At 35.7% G+C, this 27182-nt stretch overlaps 1 protein-coding gene across 1 annotated transcript in view; it reads right to left on the reverse strand.

Annotated features, from left to right (window-relative positions):
• Positions 1-5791: 5791 nt before the first annotated feature.
• SNAP91 (synaptosome associated protein 91) overlaps positions 5792-27182 on the reverse strand; it is a 121944-nt gene continuing 100553 nt past the window's right edge. Inside the window, exons 23-30 of the mRNA XM_081295944.1 lie at positions 25410-25559; positions 19203-19233; positions 18231-18342; positions 17872-17895; positions 12396-12479; positions 11690-11794; positions 8139-8241; positions 5792-6187 (exon numbers count right to left, since the gene is read on the reverse strand). Coding sequence (XP_081152070.1) covers positions 8149-8241; positions 11690-11794; positions 12396-12479; positions 17872-17895; positions 18231-18342; positions 19203-19233; positions 25410-25559 — 599 coding nt within the window. The 3' untranslated portion in view covers positions 5792-6187; positions 8139-8148. The remainder of the gene's footprint in view (positions 6188-8138; positions 8242-11689; positions 11795-12395; positions 12480-17871; positions 17896-18230; positions 18343-19202; positions 19234-25409; positions 25560-27182) is intronic.

The raw sequence follows: 27182 nt of genomic DNA on the forward strand, positions 1-27182 counted from the left end.
TAGATTCTTGCTCAAAATGATCTCCCTTCTTCAGCTCCTATGGCTACAATCTGCACCATACTGTTACATTCATTCCGGATATTTTTTTTTTTTTTGAGAGAGAGAGAGAGAGAGAGAATTTTTCAATATTTATTTTTCAGTTCTTGGCACACACAACATCTTAATTTTTTTTTATTTTTATGTGGTGCTGAGGATCTAACCCAGTGCCCCGTGCATGCCAGGCGAGCACGCTACCGCTTGAGTCACATCCCCAGCCCTTTTCCGGATATTTTTTAAAAAATATTTTTTAGTTGTCAATGGACCTTTATTTTATTTATTTATATGGGGTGCTGAGAATCGAACCCAGTGCCTCACATATGCAAGGAAAGCACTCTACCACTGAGCCACCACCCCAGCCCCCACTCTGAATATTTTTATCTTCAGTGGCATCTTTCATTTCAGTCTAACTCATCACCAAATATTTCCTCTTGATTAAAACAATTAGTCAATATACGAAGTTTAGAAACACCTTTGATTCTATCACTGGCCAAAAGCATCTATTAGCATCTTCATTTACGTTCTTAAAAAGTGTCATTAGGTCAGGCATGGTGGCACATGCCTATAATTCTTGTGATTTGGGGAAGCTGGCAGAAGGATCACAAGTTTGAGGTGGGCCTCAGCAACTTAGGGAGAGCCTGTTTCAAAATATGAAATGGAGACTTGACAAGAAAGTTAAAAAAAAAAAAACACATGTGATTCTATTGAAGCAGGCCAGACTGGTGGTAGATTACTCCTAGGTTCAATCCACAATACACCCTCCACCGCAACACATGCACAAAAATAAGATATTGGGAACTCTAAGAAGCAGTCTCCATGAAATGGAATCTCATCTCTGTGATAGATGTTGCTTCATAGCCACTCAGGTACCATCTCCCAGATGGTTCCCCATTCCCGCTCTGTGCTGAATATGAGTTGTATTTATATGTGGAACAGGCACTTACATTTACATTTGCTTTATTAAGGAATATTACCATCATTGACTATTTTGATACTCTTCTATATCCTTTAGTATTCTTACAATTGAGGACCAAAAAATCTATAGCAAAAATGACCACAATAATTTAAAAAAGTAACAACAGCAATATGTACTGAGCAATACTTTGTGCCAAGCATTTTCTATTCATTATTTTATTTGTGTGTGTGTGTGTGTGTGTGTGTGTGTGTGTGTGTGTGTTTGTGTGTGAAGTCCCCATTCCACAGACAAGGAAACTCAAGTTTGGAGAAGTTAAGCAACTTGCTAAGTAACTGGGTGGTGGAGCAGTCTGGTGCAGGAATCACATTCCTTTATAAGCCTCAGAATCACTTAAAAAGTAATGTGGAGGCCAGGTGCAGTGGTGCATGCCTGCAATCCCAGCGGCTTGGATGGCTGAGACAGGAGGATAGCAAGTACAAAGCTAGCCTCAGCAATGACAAAACGCTAAGCAACTCAGTAAGATCCTGTCTCTAAATAAAATATAAAATAGGGCTGGAATGTGGCTCAGTGGTTGAGTGCCTCTGAGTTCAATCCCCTGTACAAAAAGAAAAAAAAAAGTAATGTGGGGAGGGTGGAGGTGGGCATTTGAAGTCACTCAACAAATAATAGTTGTGTGTGGTGAACACACACATACACACAAGCTAATATATTAACTGGTAAGCTTAATTTTTTTAGATCTAAAGCAGTGGTTCTACAAACATGAACAGTAGACTCCCAAGGATCCCAGAGATACTTTCAGGGGCCTGTGAGGTCAAAATCATTTTTATAATAATATTGTAAGGTCAGAACTGTTTTCATAAAAATACTAAGATGAATTTTTCTTACAAGTGTTGCAAACAGTGGAATTTTCCAACAACTGTCTGACGTGACTATTGTAATAGACTGAATGTGGAAATAGATATGAGGATGTAGTTGCCTTGTGCTGAGTCTTTATTAAAGAGATGTGCAAAAATGGCAAAACAATACCATTTTACTAAATTAATTTTTTTTGGAAATTGTAATTTTTCATTAAATATTTTGTTAAAATATAATGGTTTTGATATTTATATCTTTAAATGAATTAAACAGAATTTTTATTTTAATTAAAAGTATGTAAGCTTTAATCTCTAACACAGTAAATATTGACAGACATAGCTCACATAAAACAAAAGTTTTTAGGGATCCTCAATACATTTTTAGAGTATAAAAGTGTCCTAAGATCAAAAATTTGAGAATCTATGCTTGGAAATCAATTATAGAATACTTTTATATTGCAAACTTAAGCATGCAAGCCACAAGTGGAAAGGGAACAGATGACTAAGTGCTGTGCCTCTTGAGAGTTTAGCCAGACCAGGGCTAACTGTGTCACTGAATCACAAAACGTCATTCTGTCTTAGCTCTTCATTGATGAGCAGATTTCAATGATGTATTCAGAAATGAAATCTGCTGTCAGCTAGGCCACTAGAAACAGATTTCCTTAAATTCCCAGAGGATTAAAAACTACCACAGAATGCATAAACCAATATGACTTAACTAAAAGAGGTGGTCATTTTGATTTTCATCGAGCCAATGAAGGTATTGGTTGTAAAGTTTCATTTATACAGAAGAAATAAGTTTTTGAAATCTATTGCACAGCATGGTAACTTAGTTAATAATGTATTATAATATTTTTAATAATTCATCTTACTTGGCAAACAAAATTTTATGTGTTTAATGTGTACAATATGATGTTTTAAAATATGCATATATTGCAGAATAGCTAAATTGAGCTAACTGGCATACCCATCATAGGAGAAGAAATTCCAGATGTTCTTCCCACATAAAATAAGTATATGAAGTGACAGACATACTCATTATCTTGATGCAAGTATTGCATATTACATACATACATCTTAACATCACAATGTACCCCAATAATACATGACTATACCTTGTCAATTAAAAATAGATTTAAAAAACAACTAATAACATTTGGCAATCAATGCGCTCTGAGTTATTTTTTTGTAATGAGAAAGATGATATTAACCCAGTGCTCAGGTAAGTGGAAAACTCTAAGCACTTGGGTTCATTCCGCAGACACTTACCTGGCACCTGCTCGAGTGCTGGTTGCTGAGGACAGAGGCAGAAGGAGACATCTGCCTCCATGGCTCAGAATGGCTTGAGCGGCTGACTCCTGTACTGCTGATTATAATGCAATATGGGAAGTGCTGTAAAGGCCAATGAAGGTTGTGCTCTGAGGGGCAGGAATAGGCTCACTGGTAGGGCTAGTAAGGAAAATGCAGGCAGAGGGCCCTGTGTAGGCCAACAAGTGCTTGGGGTTCCTGTGCAGTAGTTGTTGTGGTCACACACAGAACAGCATGTGTGTGTTTGTGCTTGTGCATAAGCGTGGGGAAGGTGGTGTTGGGGGACAGGTCTGGCTAGTGAGGCAGGGTAAAGATAGTATAGATACACTCACCATGTAGAAGAGCACCATGGGTAAAAGGGATCTTTCTTGCAAACTATCCCCAGAGATTAGCTTTTTCAGTACTCAGAGAACCTCATCCAGCATCTCCTTTATAAGACAAATCCCCTACAAGGACACCAAGAATCTCAGCATAGCGAAGTGCCAGTGTCTGATTTAAAAATAATGTTCTTACAGCTTTTGACTTAATATTAATAATTTCACCAATGGACGACTTGATGAAGAAAAAGCTTATTTAAAAAACAATATTAATCTTAAAATTATTTTATAATCTAAAACACATTTTTATTACAATATGACCACAAAGTAATTTATGATTAAATGTAATCTCTAGAAATCATATTACATAATCAGATACTAGCTTCTGAAAGTTAGTTCTCAAGATAGAAATCCTAGGTAACTAAGGGAAGATAGTTTAAAATATATGTAAGAATGTGCTTACATTTGAGAAATACTTTGAGATTGAACTACTTTATTTTTCATGCTCCTGGGGATTAAGAGCCTTGTGGGTGCTCGGCAAATGCTCTACCACTGAGTGACATCTCCAGCCCCAAGATTGAACTACTTTTCGAAATGTTATAACAATCTAGTTGTAGGAGTAAAGTCACCCAATTTTTAAAAATAGGCTAATCTAGTCAGGTCCACCTATGATCTCAGCTACTCAGGAGGCTGAAGTAGAGGATTGCAAGGGAGAGGCTGGCCTCAGTAATTTAGCAGGACCCGGTCTTGAAATAAAAAAATAATAATAATACAGCTGGGATATAGCTCAATGGTAAAGCTCTCCTGGCTTCTATCTCCAGTAACACACACACACACACACACTAATTCCAATTTTGTGTGAGACTAACATTGTATATGCAATTGTATGTGTCAATGAGAATCTAAAGTCATTATTCTTCAAATTCCATGGAGAATTCTCGAAAAATTATTACAAGTCTTTAATTCCAAAGTTTCAAAAGAAACTTTGCCCTAAAAATAAACGGATATTTGGAACATGGAACTTTAATTTATTTGGTACCAGCCATGGAGTCCCAAGTGTAATGAACATTCATTAAAATAGCTTTTTCTGGGGTGGGTTTGTGGTTCAGTGGTAGAGCGCTTGCCTCGTATGCATAAGGCTCTGGGTTCAATCCCCAGCATCACAGAAGTGAAAAGAAAAAAAATACTTTTCACCTTCTTTTAAATTTATTAAAAATAATCAAAACTGTATTGGCATGGACAGTATGTCTCACCTCAAATATTTAAAAACTCCCAATATTTTGTGTATGCTATTTATGTCATTTGATACAGACCTTTTCCCTAAAAGTAATCAGAGAGAGAGAAAGGTTATGTTTGCATTTTCTTTGTTCAAGGTGTTTATTGCATCTCAGAGGGCGTACATGCACTGGGTTTTTAAACCGAAATACAAAGAAAAGCCATTTTGAAATTGGTTTCAGGAAATTTTTCCCCATTACAGTGTATGTTATCCCCACAGTAAATTCAGATACAACCACTTTTAAATGGTACCATACATCTATTAAATAATTTGAAAAATAGGCAAATGCCTTTCCAACCCAATATGCTTTTACAAAGAGCTGCCAAGCCACTAGCAACACTGATCAACAGTGACCTCATGTATGCATCAAAATCTTAAGCCAAGCCATCAGCACAGACAGTATGACAACAAATTAAAAATTAAAGAATACAGTATGTACAGTAAAGGATACAATTCTCTGAATAAGTTTAAATCCTAATCACAATGGTACAACAAAACCTAGTTTGAGCTCAGTTGAAGGATGGAAAAACACTAGCCTATAGAACACACAAAGAAATACTAAATGAACAGATGTACATAAAACCCACAGTGAAGTAAAAACATTTGCAGTAATCTTTAAATTACAGATATACCTTGGGGTGCTTTCATAATCACGTAAATAGCACATTGCTAATTGCATTTTCACAGACGTGATAGAAACGGACGCTTTACTTTTCAGTGCATTTAATCAAGAATGAATAAATAGGTCAATTTAGATGCAAAACCTGCAAATATAATTAAAATATATATTTTAATATAGCAGTGATAAATATGGAATTCTTCCCATATGATTTTTCATTCTTGATAAGGTAGCTTCAAGGAGAAGTATTTATTATGGACGTTAACCTTTATATTTTTTTAAAATAAAATTTCTTAACATATACAGTGCCACAAAAATAAACATTTCTCACAACAGTTGAAGTTTCTGTGATTGGAAAAATGTACTCCACACGGAAAAAAGTTTTGTATATTTAAGAGTGTTTTCCTTACTATCTGATATTATCACATTACGCTTGTAACAGAGATACAGAAGAAAAGAGAATTTATGGGAAGAGTTTAGGGTTTGTCCAAAAGTTATATATACATTGAAACCTTCGAAAACACAGACATCTTTCCAAATGGCTCACCATACAACAGCTGCATCATCCGTCCATGGGCAAGGTCCAGAAAAGCACTATAGGCATCGGAAACATCCATTCATTGTTTACATCATACAACACACAAATAACCCAAATACACTACAATTTTGAGAGTAGGGATAACAGCTAAAGTAGTACACATTCCTAACGTTCACTTTCACAGCTGTGCTACACATTTTGGAAGAGAAGTTATGAGTAAGCATTGGGTTTGGTACTGGTGGCTCACTTTGAAACTCTGAGCATCAATCTTATTTGAAGTCTTCAAACTCATTATTTTTCCTATTCAGTCACAAAAATTGCAGCTGTGAAGAAAAAAGTACTTTAGTTAGAAAACAGACTATCATGCATCCCTTAAACATTTTATGTCCTCTGCAATTTTACTTCATAGTTACTACAGAAGAGCTTTATACCAAAGGTTTCTATATTAACACATTCACATTTGTGTATTTTCCAAAGTTCCTTAAAATAAGCTTAAAATTTCAGTCCCTTAAAACTGAAACTTAAAAAAATCAGGAAACTTAAAAAAATCAATTTGCCATGCACAGTTTCATTTTAAACAAAGATTACATTAACAAAATTTTGAACTTTAGATACTTATTAGCAATCTTAATTATAAGACAGGATAAATTAAGGATCGATAACCTTTAAAATAGAAGAGTGAAAAGAAAACATTGGAATGGAAGTGACTTCTATTATTTTTTGCTTCTGTTTCATTACTGTGTTCAGTGAATCACTCACTGAACAGTTGAACAAGTGACAGAATAGGAGAGAAGGGAGCTATCCCTGGTGACCCAATTTCTTCTCTCACACCACTTTCCACTTTGTTCATCAGTCATTTCTGCCAAGAAACCTTTCCTGGGGTCTTAAGGCTTAGCCAGAACTCATAGAATCCTCTGTGTCTGCCTCTCTCTGGGCTGTGAATCCCTGAGGGCAGGGACTCTCTCAAGCATTTCTTTTTCTGATACTCACTGAAGTTCCAGGCATGTGATGACAGCAATATTTACTTAACAAGTGTTGATAAAAGGCTACTCAAGGCAGTTTTCTCGATTACTCCTAAAACTAATTGCTATGAAATAAGTGCTCATTGTCTTACTTATACCAACATCTACTTATACCTAATCAACCCAATCCAAAGTGGAAAAGTGTGCCTGAGGAGAAATGACTTGACTGAGATATTAAGGTGACATGTTATTAATCCTATTGGTATATAAGAAAAATGATTACAAAGCAGAATTCCACAGAAATCTCAGTAGGCATTAGAGAGAGTTTTTAATATACATAGGCAGTAGATGTATAATGAAATGTATAATGAAAGTACCACTGGATAGTGGTCCAAAAGCTTCCACATTCTTACTGTTCTTTTTTGCCAGACCCTGAGTAAATCACTCAATTATCAAGAATCAGTTCTTCTAGCTACATAAAAAATTAATTCTGGGTAGTTTACTGCGCAGAGTTTCATCTCCTACTGAGAAGTTCAAAGACATTAATGCCTGGGAAGTAGATATGAAAAATACTATGTAAAAGAAAAGCAGTTTAATTGAGCAAAATATTTGCTAAGAACCTACCCACCATTAACAGTAAACAGCAGGGTTAACAGTAAACATTATTCCTTCATAAGTTTCCTTCCATAAATTCACAATGAGTCACTTTTAATGAAATTGATGAGATTTAAAACTAGATTGTTAGAAATTAATATTACAAATATTAGCTTTCTATTAATTTCAGTCATGGAATAAAGCATTAATCTTCTAATTTATCAAGAAGTTTGGGCAACTTTTGTATTTTATCAGTATAATCTTTGTGATTTTCAGGATAAGGACAACTTGGAGGTTTCTCTCCCTCCTAGTTTTTCTTTCTTTTGTGGTACTAGGGACTGAACTCAGGAGTGCTGTAATATTGAGCTACATCTCCCATCCATTAAAAAAATATTATCTTTTATTTTTGAGACAGGGTCTTGCTAAGTTGCCCAGGCAGGCCTCAAGCTTTCCATCCTCCTGCCTCAGCTTCCTGAGATTACAGGTATATGCCACTAATTACAGGTGTGGTCTCTTCCTCCTAGTTTTATAAGTAATTTTTTTAAAAAAAATCATTAATAACAATAGCTTTTAATATCAATTTTAAAACTTGAAACATTTGAGTTATCATTATACATATCCACTCAAAACACAGAAAGAACAAATATCATATCTGAAATAGCCAAGCATTGTATAGCTCATCATTAAAAGTCCACAGGAAAATCTCAATAGAAGATACCTTAAATTGTTTACAAGAAATCCTTGATGTTAAGATCCGCTAATGGGTCCTTTGCTGGAGGTTTCTTGGGACTCTGAGTGGCAGGTGTAGGGCTTGGAGAAAGCTAATGGGGAGAAAGCCAGCCCCAAAGAGCAGAGATAGAAAGCAAACAGAGAGATAGGTAAGCATTAGGCAGAACATATATTGCAGAAAAAAACATGCAGAAGAATAGATGGCTGAAAGTTTTCTTTTAAAAAAACTACTTTGTTCTACTTAGTCACAGTGTTGTGTTTGATTTTGGAGTGGTAAAATACAATTCAAATTATATTTGGCTTTCTTGAAATTTCCTGACATCAAATTTAGCCAAAGTAAAATTTGGGGACTCTGGTAGAACAATATGGACATGAATTGGGGAGATGTAAAAAATTAGTCACATAAGGATATTACAAATATATAGTAAAACAAACAAACAAACAAAAAGTGATCATTTTTTCTATAAAAACACTTTTACTTTGAGTTATTAGTACTACTAAACTAATAAAGAAATTTAAATGGCTTTTTTTCACAGTGACAATCAGTTTGAAAGGAAAATTGAAAGGAAAGTTTGCAGACAGCCACTTATGAAATTATTTAATATTATTAACTAAATATGCTAGGATTTCACATAAATTATTTTATGGTTCTATTTGTGAACACCACTGAGTTCTAATCCCAGTCCCACCTGTCCAGCTCACAGAGAAGGCTAAATAATTACAGGAAAGAAACATATGGGACTTGTAGTAAAAGGAAAAAGAATTAACTCATTTTGCTTCTACTGAACCAATAACTAAATGATTTTCATCTGTGACAGAAATAATTTCTGGAAGCAGGCTTCTGCAGGAATGTCAGGGTAAAGACCTTAAAAAATCTCACTCACTCTGTCTAGAGTAATACCTGACATCTATCCTTTGAATCTAATTAATTTCCCATGCTTGTAAGACGATAGGAATTTCAGATCTCTGGGACTTTGGGGCAGGGTGTATGTTTTTATTGGTTCAGGAAGCAGAGCTCCAGAATCAAGGATTTTCAGATGTGTTCCTATGTCCAGAAACTACTGCATTATCTATCTGTCAAATTTCCATTTGTAGAACTGAGATAATGCTTACTTGAATTCTCAGAAAAAATAAACACCGACCTTGAAATTGCTTGGAAGAAACTGTAGAATTGGTCCACAATTAATAATCAGGTGAGATGAGAATGTTACAATATCAACCAATTAATGAATATTGGGATAGTCCAGGCATCATTAATATTAAAATTACTATGAATTCTGAAGCTACAAACTCATTTTATTTTATACTCTGGGGTTACTATGCTTCTTGGAAATAGACAACGTAAAAATTATCTGACATACCATTCCCTGATTTATTCTAAATTAAATTACTGATTAAAACAATATATTTTCATATCATCTATTTTCCAAATTAGGTAAATAATTGATGCTAAATATGGTATCATGCAAGAAAAACAATTACTTCTAGTAATAAGATTATATTAATGAAATCTCTTTGGTTCCACATATATCTCTCTATATTAATTTTTTTCTAAAGCTTTCAACACACCAAATACAAGGCTAAAAAACAACTTCAAAAACATTGTTCATTAAAACAGAAACATTCTGTCTTCCTCAAATATGATAAATATTCACAGGTCTATTCAACCATCAAGGAAATACAGTGAAATTCATCTTAGAATTTAAGCATACAAGGTTAAACTTAACCCATGAGTAGGTCCCAAACCTTCCTCATACCCTCCAAAAAAAACAACAATAGGCAGGGTTTCTTGGTCTCCAAGCAGACTAGAAAACCTGTCCTGAAGTCAGTGTGTTGTTATGGCCATGAAGGCTGGGGCTTCTCATATTCCAAGTTGTCTTTTTTCAACAACCACCATTTTTTTTCTCCTGATCACTGTGGCTTTTGAGGTATTGAAGTGAAGAGGTTGAAAGCAAATTTGGGGAACAAGTAGAAGATGGATTTAGATGGGGATCAAGAAAGCAAATGGGGTTAGAGGATACTCAGAAAGTGTAGAGTAAGTATCCTACAGATAAGTATCCACTTAGTAAATTAAAAATATTATAGGAGTGAAAGAAACCATACATTGATATCAGTAAACTCTACTTGAGCTATTTCGTTCAGTTTGTTTGGCGTGCTGCTACTAAAGTTATAATTTGGTGCTGACTCTGTCCAAGTCACATTCTCAATGGTGAAGATCTCCTTGGTTCCACATATATGTTTCTACCTTGACAGATAATTAAAAAAAAGGAGTCAAGAAAGAATAACTCATCAGTACGATGAGTATTAGCAGCAGTTCAACAAAGTGCATTTATTGGGCATATATTTTGACATCTTGGTAAACGGAGGGAGCACATGGTGGCATAGTAAGGAATTTTGCCTCAAGACACGTTTTCCCTTTGTCCTGGATCCTACTAGGTGACCTCTAAGTCTTTGTGATTTTCTGAGTGACAGAAAATTTGGTCTTCACGATGGGCTCCTGCAACCTGCCTGATAAAATTATGCTAACCAGGTGACTCCCAGGGGCTCTTCCTAGATTATGCTGACAAAATAACTCAGCATGGAGGTGGGCCATGCTAGAAAGACCTGCCACATAATGCCAACCTGATCTTCAGAAGGAGGAGGATTAGAAATTGAACTTAACTCATACCTAATATTTCTCTCTCTCAATCTTGCTTTTTTTTTTTTTCCTTTTTCAACGGATCATTCTTATGTAATGAAGTCTCAATAACTCTGGACCTTAATGCTTCAGTGAGCTTCCTGAGCTGACAACACTGTGTGTGGATTGTCATACACTGATGCTGGGAGAGGAACACATCCCTGGGGACAGAGAAGTTTCATGCTTGAAGTTCTCCTAGATGTCACTCATGACCCCTTCCTTTAGCTGCATCTAATTTGTATCTGTTCACTACAAAGAAAGCTGTGATCCTAAATTTGGCACATTCTTGAGTTCTGGGAGTCATTCTAGAGAATTATCAAATCTGAGGGTGGTCATGGAAAACCTCAAATTTATAGCTAGCTAGTCTGAGGTGATGGTGGCCCTGGGGATTCCCAAACTCGTGGCTGATGTTTGAAGAGAGGAGATTCTTATGGCACAGTTCCCTGAGACTTTGCAGTTTGGCAAACTCACTGCTGTTGATGTCACAAGTGTTAGGCAGAGTTGGCAGCCTGGAGGACTATGCCTTGAACTTTTCTGGATAACTCTGGAAACACATAATAAAACCACGGATCAGAAGTACTCACTTCTCAGGATGCATGCCTTATGCCTTGGATGCCTCACATGCCTGGTTGTTTTCCTGTACCATTTTGAGTTAAGTAAAAGAAGAACAGAGGGACCTTAGGACAGTTAACTTTCCCCCAAGACCTCACACTCTTGCTAATCTGTCTTCTCTGATTCCTTCACTTCTGAAGCAACAGGTATGAGAAGCACATTAGGTAAAAACACTTTTGAAACGGTTAACCACATGACAGTCTTATACTTAGGAGTTAATGTCACTGATCTGTGTACATGAAGAGACAGACCTGTGTGCCAGGTACAGCTGTGGCTCCAAAGGGTGGCCTCATCATGGGCTGTGCGAACATGACTGGCTGCTGAGGCATCATGGGCATGCCTGTCCCAGCAGGAGGCTGAAAAGGAAGACTTGTTTAGAGCCCAATGGAGTCACCAGGGTGACACCCCAATAAGGATGATTTTTATATGCTTCTCACAATTTTTGAAGATTCCAGGTGGGTGAAAAACTGGAATTTGTTATTTTGACCTCTGGGTGTTGAGGCTGTCAGATGGGAGAGTCCCTGAGCAGGGATACAAGCCGGATGGCTACACAGCATCCTCATCCCAAACAGGCCTTGCTGCTCATTCACCTTCTTCAAGCATAACTCTTGAAGAGATAAAAACTTGTTTCTCTATGGCCCTAAAAGTTGCTGATTAGTGAAAAGTCCCAGTATAGTGATTCAGGGCTGATTTTGATTCATTGCGTTAAGATTATGATTAACATATATTATTCCAAAAGGGACATAACAATGTACTGAAATTTGGTGGCAGAATTTAAGTATTTTATAACTGATTTTTATAACAACAAGGTAGGCCACTTAAGGCCTGAAGCAGGTAACTTTTTAAGTTTGCTGCATTTTGAGGAGAATTATATTCTGTAGGAGTATTTGATAATTTGGGATTTGGCAAAGAACATGTAAATGTCAATTACAATTTTTAGAATAGGTCATCACTCACCATTCCAAATCCTGCTCCAGGTTGTCCAACAGATGGGGCCCCGGCCACAGGAGGAACTGAACTGGTTGGAGGTATTGCTCCTTGCTGCACACACATACCCACAAAACCACATGAGCGCATGCACACACACATACACCCCAAACAAACACACACAAAGAAACAAAATAATTTGTTTTTAAAATGACAATATAATTTAAAAATGCATGTATTTCAAGTTTATGTGTGGAGATATAAAGAAACCTCAAATTTTGGTTTTAAGTTTAAAAAGCAGATGACTCTAGTACTACACCAATGATATAAACAAAGTTACTAACTTGATGGTAGTACTGTTCACTGTTGGTAGTACTGTTTGTACTTGCTGGCTTGCAAGAACATTGGGCTTCCTCTCAAATTCCTTATACTCACCCTCACTGGGAATGAATTAAGCTTCTCTAAGCTTCTCTTTTCCTATCATTTCCTTTGACAGGTTAGACATGAGGATCCTATTTTCACTTACATTTTAATGGTTGGCTTCCCCTCCCCCTTAAATTTTTTCCATATTTTCCATATAGTTGTATATAATGGTGTAATTTGTTACATATTCATGCATGCACAAAATATATAACAATATAATTTGGCCAATATCACCTCTCGCACTTTTATATCATTCTTTTCTATGTTTCACATTACTCTTTTCTATGTTTTATTTGCTTCTTTTTTAACTTTTGGCTGTTGCACAAGGACTAAAATTAATCCTCAGAATAGAAAGCCTTTAGAAGACTGCACATAATACAGAATGCATGTGCTGTTATCAAGTTCAGGGCTGAGTTTTCAGTCATGCATCAAAACTTCCTAATATTTCTCTCTTGTTTAAAAATTAATCCTACTGTAATCATTGAAATCGATCATTAGAACAAATCCTAATTAAAAGAAAAGATACTATAGTGATGTCAGCAAAAATGAGGAACTAAGGGACTCCAAAATACTCTCATCCATAAAAGTAATGAAAAAACAGGCAACAACTGTCAGAATTACCTTTACTGGATTCTAGAAACTATCTAAAAATTTGCAGCAATCCATGAAGTACTTATTGAAAATCAGAGGAATCTTGGTAAGAGCAATATGTTTTGTGGCATTTTACCTTACTCTAATCCCATCTTCTGCTCCCCAGCTTAGCTAAGTTTATTTGCCACTATACGAGTCTCCCATGAGAGGGATACCTGGTCACGGTAGGCATTTAGGCACTCGGTGGCTCACAAGGTGTCCTTTAAAGACACTGTGAACATTCATAATCACTGCCCTGAAGCCCCATTAGGGCAGGACTATATTCATTTCCTAATAGAGACCTCAAGACCAAATTAGAGAAAATCACAATGAACAAACATCTCAATAGATACAGAAAAAAAAAAAACATTTGATAAAACTAACACCCTTTCATGACAAAACCAAACCAAAACCAAAACACAAATAAACATACAAACAAACAAAAACCTATTCAACAAACTAGAGAGAGAAGAGAAAGTCCTCAATCTGACAAAGGGTATCCAAAAAAAACCCAAAAGGTAAATGATTGAAAGATTTCTTCCAAGAACAAGATGCACCAGAAATTTCAGCCAGGGAAATTAGCAGGAAAAAGGATGAAATAGCAGACTGAAAAGGAAAGAATAAAACTATCTTTATTCACAGATGACATGATCTTAAATATAGAAAACCCCACAGAATTCAAACAAGAAAGTACCAAAACTAATAAATAATTTCCTTAAAGCTGAGAAAATAATATCAATATATAAAAATCATTGTGGTAGTTCATTTTATACTAATAATGATCAATCAAAAATATAATTGTGATAATAATTCCATTTATAATAATATCAAAAATAATAAAATATTTAGGAATAAATTTAACAAGAGAGTATAATACTTGTATACTGGCAATCATAAAACATCGTTGAAAGAAATTAAAGAACAACTAAGAAAATGAAAAGTTGGTCTCTGTTCATAGATTCAAAGACATAATAATAGAAAGAACGCAGTAGGCAATTCCTATCTATATTTTGACTGCCCCCCCTTTTTTTTAGAAATTGACAAACTGAATTTAAAGTTTATATGAAAATGCAAGGGGACAAGAATAGCCAAAACAGTTTTAAAAAAGAAGAAATTTGGAAGACTCTTCCTGGTTTTAAAACTTAATACAAAACTACATTAATCAAAATAGCATAGTATTAGCATAATGATAGACATAAGAAATACAACATAAGAAAGAATATGGAAATAAACCTATATGTCTCTATGGCCAATTGATTTTTGTCAAGGGTATTGAAAACAATTAAAAGAGAAACAATAGTCTTTTCAACAAATGTTTCTTCTACAACAGGATTTCCACATGCAAATAATTACACTGGACCTAGACACAAACACACACACACACACAAACACACACACACACACACATACACACACACACACACAAATAGGTCCAAGACTTAATTAAGAGATAACACTATAAAAGTCTTGGAAACAGTTGAAAAGCTTTAAGATCTTGAATTAAACAATGGTTTCTTAAATATGATACCAAAAGCACATGAATTAAAAGAAAAAATTAGGTATAATGAGTTTATCAGAATTAAAAATGTTGAATATCAAAGAACACTATCAAGAAAATGAAAAGATAGTTTACAAAATGAGATTAAATATTTGCAAATCATATATCTGATGAGCATTTATCATGGTACTGGTACCAAAACAGGCGGGTGAACCAATGGTACAGAATAGAGGACACAGAGACTAATTCACAAAGTTACAACTATCTAATATTTGATAAAGGGGCTAAAAGCATGCAATGGAGGAAGGATAGCATCTTCAACAAATGGTGCTGGGAAATCTGGAAATCCATATGCAACAAAATGAAACTGAATCCCCTTCTCTCGCCATGCACAAAAGTTAACTCAAAATGGATCAAGGAGCTTGATATCAAATCAGAGACACGGCGTCTGATAGAAGAAAAAGTTGGCTCCGATCTACATATTGTGGGGTCGGGCTCCAAATTCCTTAATCGGACACCCATAGTACAAGAGTTAATGACAAGAATCAACAAATGGGACTTACTTAAACTAAAAAGTTTTTTCTCAGCAAGAGAAACAATAAGAGAGGTATATAGGGAGCCTACATCATGGGAACAAATTTTTACTCCTCACACTTCAGTAGAGCCCTAATATCCAGAGTATACAAAAAACTCAAAAAATTAAACATTAAGATAACAAATAACCCAATCAACAAATGGGCGAAGGTCCTGAACAGACACTTCTCAGAGGAGGACATACAATCAATCAACAAGTACATGAAAAAATGCTCACCATCTCTAGCAGTCAGAGAAATGCAAATCAAAACCACCCTAAGATACCATCTCACTCCAGTAAGATTGGCAGCCACTATGAAGTCAAACAACAACAAGTGCTGACGAGGATGTGAGGAAAAGGGTACTCTTGTACATTGCTGGTGGGACTGCAAATTGGTGTGGCCAATTTGGAAAGCAGTATGGAGATTCCTGGGAAAGCTGGGAATGGAACCACCATTTGACCCAGCTATTGCCCTTCTCGGACTATTCCCTGAAGACCTTAAAAGAGCGTGCTACAGGGATACTGCCACATCAATGTTCATAGCAGCACAATTCACAATAGCTAGACTGTGGAACCAACCCAGATGCCCTTCAATAGATGAATGGATAAAAAAAAATGTGGCATTTATACACAATGGAGTACTATGCAGCAATAAAAAATGACAAAATCATGGAATTTGCAGGGAAATGGATGGCACTAGAGCAGATTATGCTAAGTGAAGCTAGCCAATCCCTAAAAAACAAATGCCAAATGTCTTCTTTGATATAATGAGAGCAACTAAGAACAGAGCAGGGAGGAAGAGCAGGAGGAAAAGATTAACATTAAACAGAGACATGAGGTGGGAGGGAAAGGGAGAGAAAAGGGAAATTGCATGGAAATGGAAGGAGACCCTCATTGTTATACAAAATTACATATAAGAGGTTGTGAGGGGAATGGGAAAAAAAAACAAGGAGAGAAATGAATTACAGTAGATGGGGTAGAGAGAGAAGATGGGAGGGGAGGGGAGGGGGGATAGTAGAGGATAGGAAAGGTAGCAGAATACAACAGTTACTAATATGGCATTATGTAAAAATGTGGATGTGTAACCTATGTGATTCTGCAATCTGTATTTGAGGTAAAAATGGGAGTTCATAACCCACTTGAATCTAATGTATGAAATATGATATGTCAAGAGCTTTGTAATGTTTTGAACAACCAATAAAAAAAGAAATAGTTGCAATTTTGCATACATATTCATAGACATATGGATTTAAAAATATTTTATAAATTATGAGAATTACCTATATAATACAAAACAAAGTTAAGAGAAATTAATGAAAATATAACAGAGCTATCTCAGGTTCATGGATTAGAAGACTCAATATTACTAATGTACAGTGAGGTTGATAATCATAATTAATAACATTAAAAAAAAAGAATGTATGACAATCTCTTAAAGCTCCACTAATAATCTAAGTATAAACTAGGCAAAGGATGTTGTAGTGCAGGAGAATATGTCACTCCAAAATATGCCACTTGGCATAAGGTTATTTTGAGCTTAAAGCAATTTAAAAATATATTAATCAAGAATTTCTGCAAGTTTATTTTGTTTTGATAATAAATAAAACGTTTTCCCCCTTCATAGCCTTAAGTCCTAATGATATAATTAGGGTTTGGTAAATAGTCTATCACCTAGCCTTTGATTGATGGGTAAAGAGTGAATCAGAAATACTATCATTAGTATTTTCTTTCTTTTAAAAATGTCTTATTGAGCTAAAATTCACATACTACTTAAATTTATCATTTTAACAGTTGTACAATTCAGTATTAGTATATTTATAATATTGTGAAATCATCACCATTATCTAATCCCAGAACATTTCTAAGACCCTAAAAGACTTCCAATTTCCCTTTCCCCCAGAAGAATCTAGTAATTTGCTCCCTGTTTCTTTTCCTTTCTTTTCTTTTTTTGACTTGTTTCTTCCAGATGCTGCATCCAAACAGAATCCTATGCTATGTAGCCTTTTGTGTATGGTTTCTCTCACTTAGCATAACATTTACATTCTAATTTATATTAATTTACTTCCATGCATGTTTGTTTAGCTGGGAGTAGTGAGTGATGATTAAGAATTAATTCAGTAACAAGGAAAGAACGGTGCCAAGGGAGCTTTAGAGATGGGTATGATGTAGACAGGTGAGGGTGGTAAGCAAAGGTGGAAAACTGCAAGTGGCCTTGGGAAACAGTAACTTGCCTAGATTTGCTTAAATAGAGGCATATATAGAAAATTAAAATATCAAAATTAAATCTATTCAAATTCTATGGAAAAGATGATGTTAGTAGTTTGAATTTTAAAAGTGGTGAGCAAAAATTAAATAGAGTTTCAAAACAAAATGCCACTTACACAGTAGAAAACTGCCCAATCTTCCTAGTAATAAAAAAAGCTTTCATTATTTATTGACAATCAGGAAACTGGCAAGAAGTGTGATAAAATATATAATTGTCAAGTGATATTAAATGCTTTTGAAAAACCATTTCCATAATTTTAAACAGAGAGAAAACATAGTTACTATTTGAAAATATTTAAAATAAAAATAAGTCATAATTATTAAAGTCAATGGAATTTGAATTTCAGTAAAGTCTGCATCTTGCTTATACTTCTTCAATGTGGAAGATGAACTACAAGGTCAGTGGTCAAGTTTAGCAAAACACACCCACTCTATACACTTGCCCACACTGCCCTGGGCTCTGAGGGTAGCGTACCAAAGGTGCACTTGATGGAACACCTGCTGACCACGTGGCTGGAGTTACTTTTGGCTGCCAGTTGGCTCCACCAGTCAACTTTTTCTCTCCAGCATTCCACTGAAGATCTCCCCTAAAATCAAGCAGGCAAAATAAATAATGAAAAACTAGAATTAGAAAAAATGGTGCATGGCTCCTTAGATTCTTTTATTTGGGTTTAAAAGTACTCTGAGTCAAGTGGTAAAAAAAAAAAAAGGTTGAAACTTACAGAGGAGTCTTATCATATTGTAACTAAGAAATCTTGTAAACATTTGAAAAAAAAATCATATATAGTTTGGACCTCAATGATAATAGAAACTTCTTATAACATATAAGTAGGAAAGTATGCCAGAAAATCCATCTGAATTCCTCACTCATTATAGTAAATTCCAAATAAAATTACAATACCTCCTGAACTCTTAGATGGTGTTTAATTTAACATGCATTAGTGATGCCATCTTTTGGATTCTTAGAGGGTTTAATAAAGGTTTCACACAAAATATCATGTCTACAAGCTGACTTACAGTGATTGTAAGGTGCCTCTTTCTGTAAAATGTGTCCTAACTAAATGACAAAACATACATCTAAGAAAAGGGTACATTGTTTGCTATTCCTTGAAACTGATAGTCCATGAAAGACTATTTGAAATCAATGTTAGCTAGGAAGATTGTTATGAATATAGAATTTAAAGCTATTAAAATATTCAAAGCACATCCCCAGGGATTTCTAGACATAACATTGACAATCTTAGAGACAGAAATATATTACTCCTTTTCATTGCTGAGCAATAGTTTGGAGGTGTCAGCAGAATAACAACAAAAACCCCAAATGAAATATAAACCAACTTTGAAATTATGTAGGCTGAGAATGTGTTGTATGAATGCAATGTTTGATAGTCTCAAATAAATAGAAATACATTGTCAAAAGGAAACCAGGTAATTTCAAAGCACTTACTTTTTTGATGTAGTACCAGAAATTCCAAGATCTATAAATAGATAAAAGAAAAAAACAATATAAATGTCTATGGTCAGCTTATATGATATTTAAGAAATCAAAGAATCAGAAGTTTAGAGAAAGTCAAAATTTTGCCTAGGAATGTAAGCACACATTCAGTTATTAAAAAAAACTATATTAAGAGATGTATCTATAAATTTAAGAGTTTTCTTTTACTTCATGATAGACCTAATGATCACATTTTAATATGAACCAGTGTCCAGAAAAGAGTAGACGGAACAGACTTATCTGAGGACACTTAGGTTTGACCAGTAAATAGCTCTCATTACAATAAGACAGAACTTTGTCTAAATTATAATTAATAGTAACTGGTGATAACTGGCTCACTGGGCCTAGACTTTTCATACATCCATGGGGGTTATGCTGAACTCCTGCCTTCTTTCTGCAGGCCTGGAGTCTTGGTATATGCCAGGCAGAGAGTGCCCACATGTCTGGCAGCCAGTAAGGACCCTGGGTGCTGAGACTCTGAAGGGCTTCCCTGGGCAGAAACGTCTCATACACATCCCTGGGAAAGAGTGTGCTCATCTTTGTGGGAGGCCATCCTCGAACATGATTTGAGTTACCTCCCTGGCTGGGCGAGAGGCACTTAGGCACGTCTTGTGTCCAGAGCTTTCTCCACCCTTCTCAGGTCCGAGGGTTTGTCCGTGTTGAGGCGTGTCTGGCCACAATCCCTGAAGACCCAATCGTCACCCCTGACCTTAGAACGCTGCCCCCCTTAATCTTCATTGGATGGGATTTTCCCCAGAATTTTTTGTTCCCCAATAAAAGTCCACTCCCTGGCATGTTCTCCCTTCCCTCCCCTCCCCTCCCCTCCCCTCCCCTCCTCCTTCTCTCTCTCTCTCTCTCTCTCTCTCTCTCTCTCTCTCTCTCTCTCTCTCTCTCTCTCTCCCTCCCTCCCTCCTCTTCAGTAAACCTCACTACCATAATAGGTAGCTTGAAGCTGGAGGTGGGAGAAGCCATCTTGGAGCTGGTTTAAAGGTAATTAGAGTCTTGTCTCTTTAATTCAAAACTCCCTAGAGGTTTCTCACGTTTCGAACCTTCATTCATGAAGCCAGCGCTGGTCGCAGGCTAAACATCTCTTCATAGAAAAGAGAGAACATAAGAAGTCTGCATATATATTTTACCAGAGTCATTCTCCTCATGATCCAGCTGTGCAACCTAACTATGCTGCTGTCATAAATCTCAGCTGTAAGTATAACTGTGTGCTGAGTCCTGTGAGTCCTAGTGTATCAGTGGATGTGGGAGTAGTCTTAAAACCCCTATCCAGCTGGCTCCATCATTCTACTCTAATTTCCATTCATTTATTAATTCAGCAAAGATTTAATGAGCTTACTTATATCAGACATTGTTCTGGGCAACTGGGAAATACTGTGAAGAAAAGTCAAAGAACAGAACATGAACAATACCAGTTTAAAAGCTGACAAGCTGTGGTTTTGCACACAGACACACTGGCTCTGCTTACTGACATTTAACCATAGAGGCTTGCAGCAGGTAACAGCTACCTGCAGTAGTAGAAGCAGGAAATAATGTAGTGGGGAGAGAACAATCCCCCTTTGGGTTCAGTGCAGTAAAAGTCCCTAGGCTGTATGAGCTGAGTCCTTAGGTTGTTGACAAGCTTGTACCCATACAAGGAATGTAGAATGCACTCTCCAATAGAATTGCACAAACTCCCTTGCCTTGATGTACCCCAAACTTGTTTATGTACAAAAGTGAAAGTCCTGCTGTGCCTGAACTCAGACTTTGGGAATTATCCCTCTGAGCTGTGGCACCGATAAAATGTTGCTTCCAGATCTAGATGTCCTGACCCTCATTTCCTACAACCTAGAGCTTTCTAGCTTGAGTTAACAGCCAGTACAAAGGTCCTAATAAATGCAGGTTGATTTGTTAGAGAACATTAATATTTATTTCGTCCAAATCTTGACATCACAAAATAGAATAAAATGTTATTCTATAACTCAGAACACCAAATACAAAAACCATTACACGAAATTTCAGTTTTTATTTATTTATTTTTTAGAGACAATGTTTCACTGTATTGCTTATGCTGGCCTCAAACTCCTAGGCTCAAGGGATTCTCTTGCCTCACCCTTCCAAGCAGCTAGGACTACATGTGCCAACAGGCTTGGCTTGTCATTTTTGTTTGTGAAAGATAAAGAAATTTCATATTTAAAATTTATTTTTCAAAACAAGACTAAACTCTAAATCTCTATGTATTAAACAATTAAAAAGCTGAACCACATATTTATGCCTGTTGATGCAAAAAAGGCAAAAATAAGCAGATGTGTTACAGATGTGTGTACTCAACCCCTTCTGCATTTCTGTGGCAGATGGGCCTGTAAGCTGAGGCCCAGCATTACTGCAGCCAGGTGCCTACAAGGAAGGTTCTGAAATAATCAGCACACAATATTGGAAGAGAAGAGGAGGAACTGCCACTGGGCGAGACAGAGATTCAGTCTCTACAGAAGCTTTGGCTAACACTGGGAAGTGTTTTTAAAAACATTTTTTGCTGAGATATAATTCACATCACAAAATTCACCTTTTAAAGTGCACGATTCAATAGTTTTACTGTGTTCACAGAATTGTGCAACCATCAAAGAATTTTAGAATATTTACACCATCTCAAATGGAAACCCTGTGCTCATTGGTGGTTACCCCTCTTTCTCCCTTTTCTCTCTGCCTCTTGCCTCTGCCCATTTTCCTATTGGACACTTCTTATCAACGGTATCAAGTCATGTGTGGTATTTGGGGCCTGCTTTATTTCACTTAGTGTAATAACTTCATGGTTTATCCATGCTGTAGCAAGTTTCAGAACATCCTTCTTTTTAAATACAAATAATATGTATTTTGTATGTATACTTCTTTTGTGTACCCATTCATTCACTGAATGCTTCTACTTTTTTGGCTATCATAAGTAATAATGCTGTGAACATTTGTATACGTGTTCTTGTATAGATCTGTATTTTGATTTCCACTCCATATACATAGGAGTGAAATTGCTGAGTCGTCTGGTAACTCTACGCTAACACGTTGAGGACCTGTGAGACTTCTTTTCATAGCACTTTTACTGTGTTACCTTCTCATAAGCAATACTGGAGGGTTTTAATTTCTCCACATCCTCATCTACACTTGTTATCTGTCTTTTTTATTATATATATCCTAGTGGTTGTGAAGTGTTTTGTCATTGTGGTCTTGATGGCTAATGATATTCAATATCTTTCTACATACTGACTGGCTACTTTTATAACTTTTTTTTGAAGAAATGACTATTTGAGTCCTTTGCCAATTTTTAAACTGTTATTTATTTTGATATTATTGAACTGTAAAAATCCCCTATACATTTATAAAGTCCTTTAGGAAATATGTGTTTGCTTTAAAAAAAATTTTAAGTTTGTTTTAATCAGTTACGCATGACATTATAATGCACTTTGATACATCATATATAATAGAGTATAATTTCTCATTCTTATGGTGGTACATGATGTATAATCACACTGGTTATATAGTTACATACATACATAGGGTCTGATTATTCTACTATCTTTCCTATCCCCCTTTTTATTTTCTTGATGGTATCATCTGTGCACAAAAATTTTTGATTTTGATGAATTCCTATTAATCTTTTTATCTTTGGTTGCTCGTGTTTTAGGTATTGTGTCTAAGAAGCCACTGCCTAATCCAAAGTCATGAAGATTTATGTCTAAGTTGTCTTCTGAGAGTTTCATAGTTTACATTTATATCTTTGATTCCTTTTGAATTGGCTTTTGTGGGTGATATAAAGAGTTAATTTCATTCTTTGGCATGAGGCTATCCAGTTATTTCAACACAAGTTATTAAAAATATTAGCTTTTCCCTCATTGAATGGTTTTGGCATTCTTATCAAAATTGATTTTGTCTCTATACATGAAGGTTTGTTTCTGGGCTTTTTATTTATTGATCTATTTATTCGTCTACTGTTATGTCAGCATCATTTGTCTTGACTACTATAGCTTTGAAGAAATTCTGAAATTAGAAGATGTGAATCCTCCAAATTTGTTATTTTTCAAGACTGTTTAGTCATTCCTGGAGTGGATTAGTTTTTTTCAGCTGAGATAATTCTCAAAGATGGTTGAAGCTGGGGGCTGTTGGTTGAACACTCTTACACTACCATAGGATATGAGTTCTTTATTTACGAAGGGGGACTTAGGTGGTATATTATAGTATTCAACACATGAAATCTCCCCAGTGAGTTGAAGGAAACATTCAATTATCTTCTCCCTGGGTGTCATGAAAGCATTTTCATAGATGCCCCAAACAAGAGCAATGAATGAAAAACAAAAAGCTTGTCCACAGGACGATGCATAGGTTAAAGAAGTCTGTATCAGTGATCTGCTAAGGTTTTGATACTGTCTGGAGTCATGAAAGATATCTGCAATGGTAAACCCATTCACCTTAATGGAAATTAAAATTCAGAGTTAAAAGGAAAGGTCAATCTTTGTTATAACTGCCCTCATCGCCTAGGCCTTACTCCTTCATTATTCAGTTCTAGCCTCAAGTCTCCTTCATATCCCTTGAAATTGCCAGGCTATCTTGTGCCCCAAAGTCTTTGCACTAACTTCTTCCTTGGCCTGTAAATGCTGTCCTTCATATAGCTACATAGTTTACTCCTTTACCTTCAATTTTTTGCTCAAATTTTACTTTCTTGGTAAGGCTTCTACTATCTGTAGTGCTCCCACTTCCCCTATGCCTGTTCTGCTTCTCTCCATGGCAGTTGTGACTCCACATACTATAGAATTTGCCTATTTTCAATTATTTACTGTTTGTCTCTGCCCTTCCCAATGGCCATAAGGGTAGAAATAGTATCTATTTTCTTCATGACTTATCTCTAAATCCTGGAAGAATGCCTGATATAGAATAAATATTTGTTAAATGAATGACTGAAACTCAGATACATAACTTGTAAATATCCTGCATTTAATATAATTTATTGTATTCTAATTTTCAAATGGATGGAGAATTAAGTACTTATTATGCATAATGAACTTGGTTTCTCTCTTGTGTATGCTCCTTAACTATCTTTTTGATGACTTAGATTAAAATGTTCAACATCTCTAGTAATTAGAGAAATGCAAATCAAACTACTCTAAGATTTCATCTCACACCAGTCAGAATGGCAGTTATCAAGAATACAAACAATAAGCACTGGCAAGGATGTACAGGAAAAGGCATGCTCATACATTGTTGCTGGGACTGCAAATTGGTACAGCCAATCTGGAAAGCAGTATGGAGAGTCCTTAGAAAACCTGGAATGGAACTACCATTTGACCCAGCTATGCCACTCCTTGGTCTATACCCAAAGGACTTAAAATCAGCATACTATGGTAATGCAGCCACATCAATGTTTATAGCAGCTCAGTTTACAATAGCTAAAGTGTGGAAGCAACCTAGATGCCCTTCAGTAGATGAATGGATAAAGAAATTGTGGTGTATATACATAATGGAATATTACTCACAGTTAAAAGAGAATAAAATTATGGCATTTTGAGGTAAATAAATGGAGTTGGAGAATATCATGCTAAGCAAAGTAAGCCAATCCCCCCAAAACAAAAATGGATGTATTCTCTCTGATAAGTGAATGCTGATCCATAAAGGCGGGGGGCATGGGAAAAATGGAAGAACTTTGATTAGGTAAAGGGAGGAATGGCAATGGAGGGGGTATGGGGGCAGGAAAGATGGTAGAATGAGATGGATATCATTACCCTGGATACATGTATGACTGCACATATAGTGAGATGCTATATGGTGTGCAGCCAGAGAAATAAAAAGTTATGCTGCAATTTTGTACAATGAATCAAAATGCATTCTGTTATCATATATACCTAATTAAATAAATAAATAAAATACAAGAAAGATAATCATATGCTTTTCTTACTTAGCTTATTAACATGGTGAATTACTCCGAGGTTTTTTTTTTTAAAGTGTCATACATACTGTTTATGAGAAAATGCAGTAGCAAATTTTTACCTCCCGAGGAACCGTATAGTATGAAATACTAAGTATTTCTATCCAATCCTTGATAAACTTACCTATGAGTGAAACCCGAAACAAAACACGAAAAGACAGAAAAACCAATTAACATATGCTTCAGTTAAAGAAAACTAAACTACTCACTGCCTACTAAGCTGGCAAGAGATGAATCAAGGTCACTCCCAAGGGCTTTGCTGGCTGCCATTGCAGGACTGGGTGGTATCATTGAGACAGGTGCAGGCTGCCCGGCTGGTGCCATGGTTGGCATCAGAAGATCACCTAGACCATCAAAAACTGGAAATCAAATAGACCAGGTTCAGAATAATTGAAAAATGAGCCATGTTCAAAATCAAAGAGTTATTATCTTGAAAAATTATGGAAATAAGTGAATATACATTCTTATAAAAGAAGGCATGTAATTCACTCTTTTCATGACTAGAACACTAAGAACATATCTATATATGTCTACTCAGAAAGTATGGAAATACTAATGGACATGAACAAAGATGGAAAAATGGGAAAAAAAAGCTGTATAATGTACAGGAAAGAACACAGATTGGGGCTGCAATTCAGCTGCATGTCTCACCAGCTGTGAGACCCTGAGAAAGCTATTCTCTGAGCTTTTAGTTTTCTTATCTGTAAATGTGAAGAGTACCACTAATATATAGCTTTGTTGTGAAGATTAAGTTAAATATATATACCTATATTTTTATTATAATGCTTGCTCTGTGTAGGCACTCAATAAGTGGTAACCATTGCTACTCTTATTAAAAACAACCACTAAAGCACTTTTTATTCAAAATGGTAGTGATTTACAGCAAAACCTAAATTATTTACTCTGGAAACCTAAGATGTGTACTTTAAAAATTATCCTTAAATGAGTAAAGAAGATTGAGTCTTCTATGAAATTAATATCAAAATAAAAGCTGATCTAATGGTTGGCAACTAGAGATAAGTATCTGAAAAACAGTTGACTTAAGAAGTAGTAATGTTAATTTTCCTCTAATAACTGAAATTAATTTTGGTTCTACCTTTAGGGGCTATTTAAATTAAAAGGTATTTTAGATATTAGAAATAAAATGCCATCCGTGGTAGTTCCTGATCACCACATAACATGTATCACTTCTTTGGTTCCTAGAATACAAAAAGACCATTCAAATTACAGACTCAGGGTTTTCATGAGATATTGCTAATAGCTACATAAAACACTTTGTGGTTGTTGAATTTTATAAAAAAGTTATACATATCTATGAGAAACACAATACAGTAACTCTAAAATAAAGAAGGACAACATTCAAGTAGGCACTGGCAATAGAAGCAACCAAATTGTCAGGCAGGGAGTAGATTTAGGGTGTTTCTGAAACACATTTAATTGCCAAAAACTCACCAATTGAAAATTTGTAGTAAGGACCCAGCGTGGGAAGAGTAGAGAATGGAAGAGAATACAAACAGAGTGACAGCAGTGACGAAAGGTTAAAGGCAGCAAAGAAACTACTTGTGTCTCACTTTATAAAACTGAGGGCCATGCAAGCTTCACAAGGTGTAAGCAACAGCAAGGGGAGGGGTGTCCTCATATTCAGGGACTGTACAAAGATTGAGTGCAAAGCACTTGTTTTCCCTTTACCAGCTATAAATCATGTGCATGTACACTCATGCATATAGATGATGTGCATGTTAAATTAGATTTCTGCTAAAAAAAAAGAAAACAGAAACAGAAAGGATTTCAGTTATTCTTAAGGCTACCAAGATGTATTGGAAATTTTGATTTAAGGTATAGAATGAGAGATTTTGTGAAGTTTTAGCACCAGGTTATCACTCAGTATTTTCCTGTTGTAAATTTCCTGAAAATGCATGAACTTTAGGTGGTGCATTTTGTTTATCAGAATAAATGACAAAAGTATTTGAAAACCACTGCCT

Source organism: Spermophilus citellus (assembly GCF_964194105.1).
Source record: "Spermophilus citellus genome assembly, chromosome: 5".
NCBI classification, from domain to species: domain Eukaryota; kingdom Metazoa; phylum Chordata; class Mammalia; order Rodentia; family Sciuridae; genus Spermophilus; species Spermophilus citellus.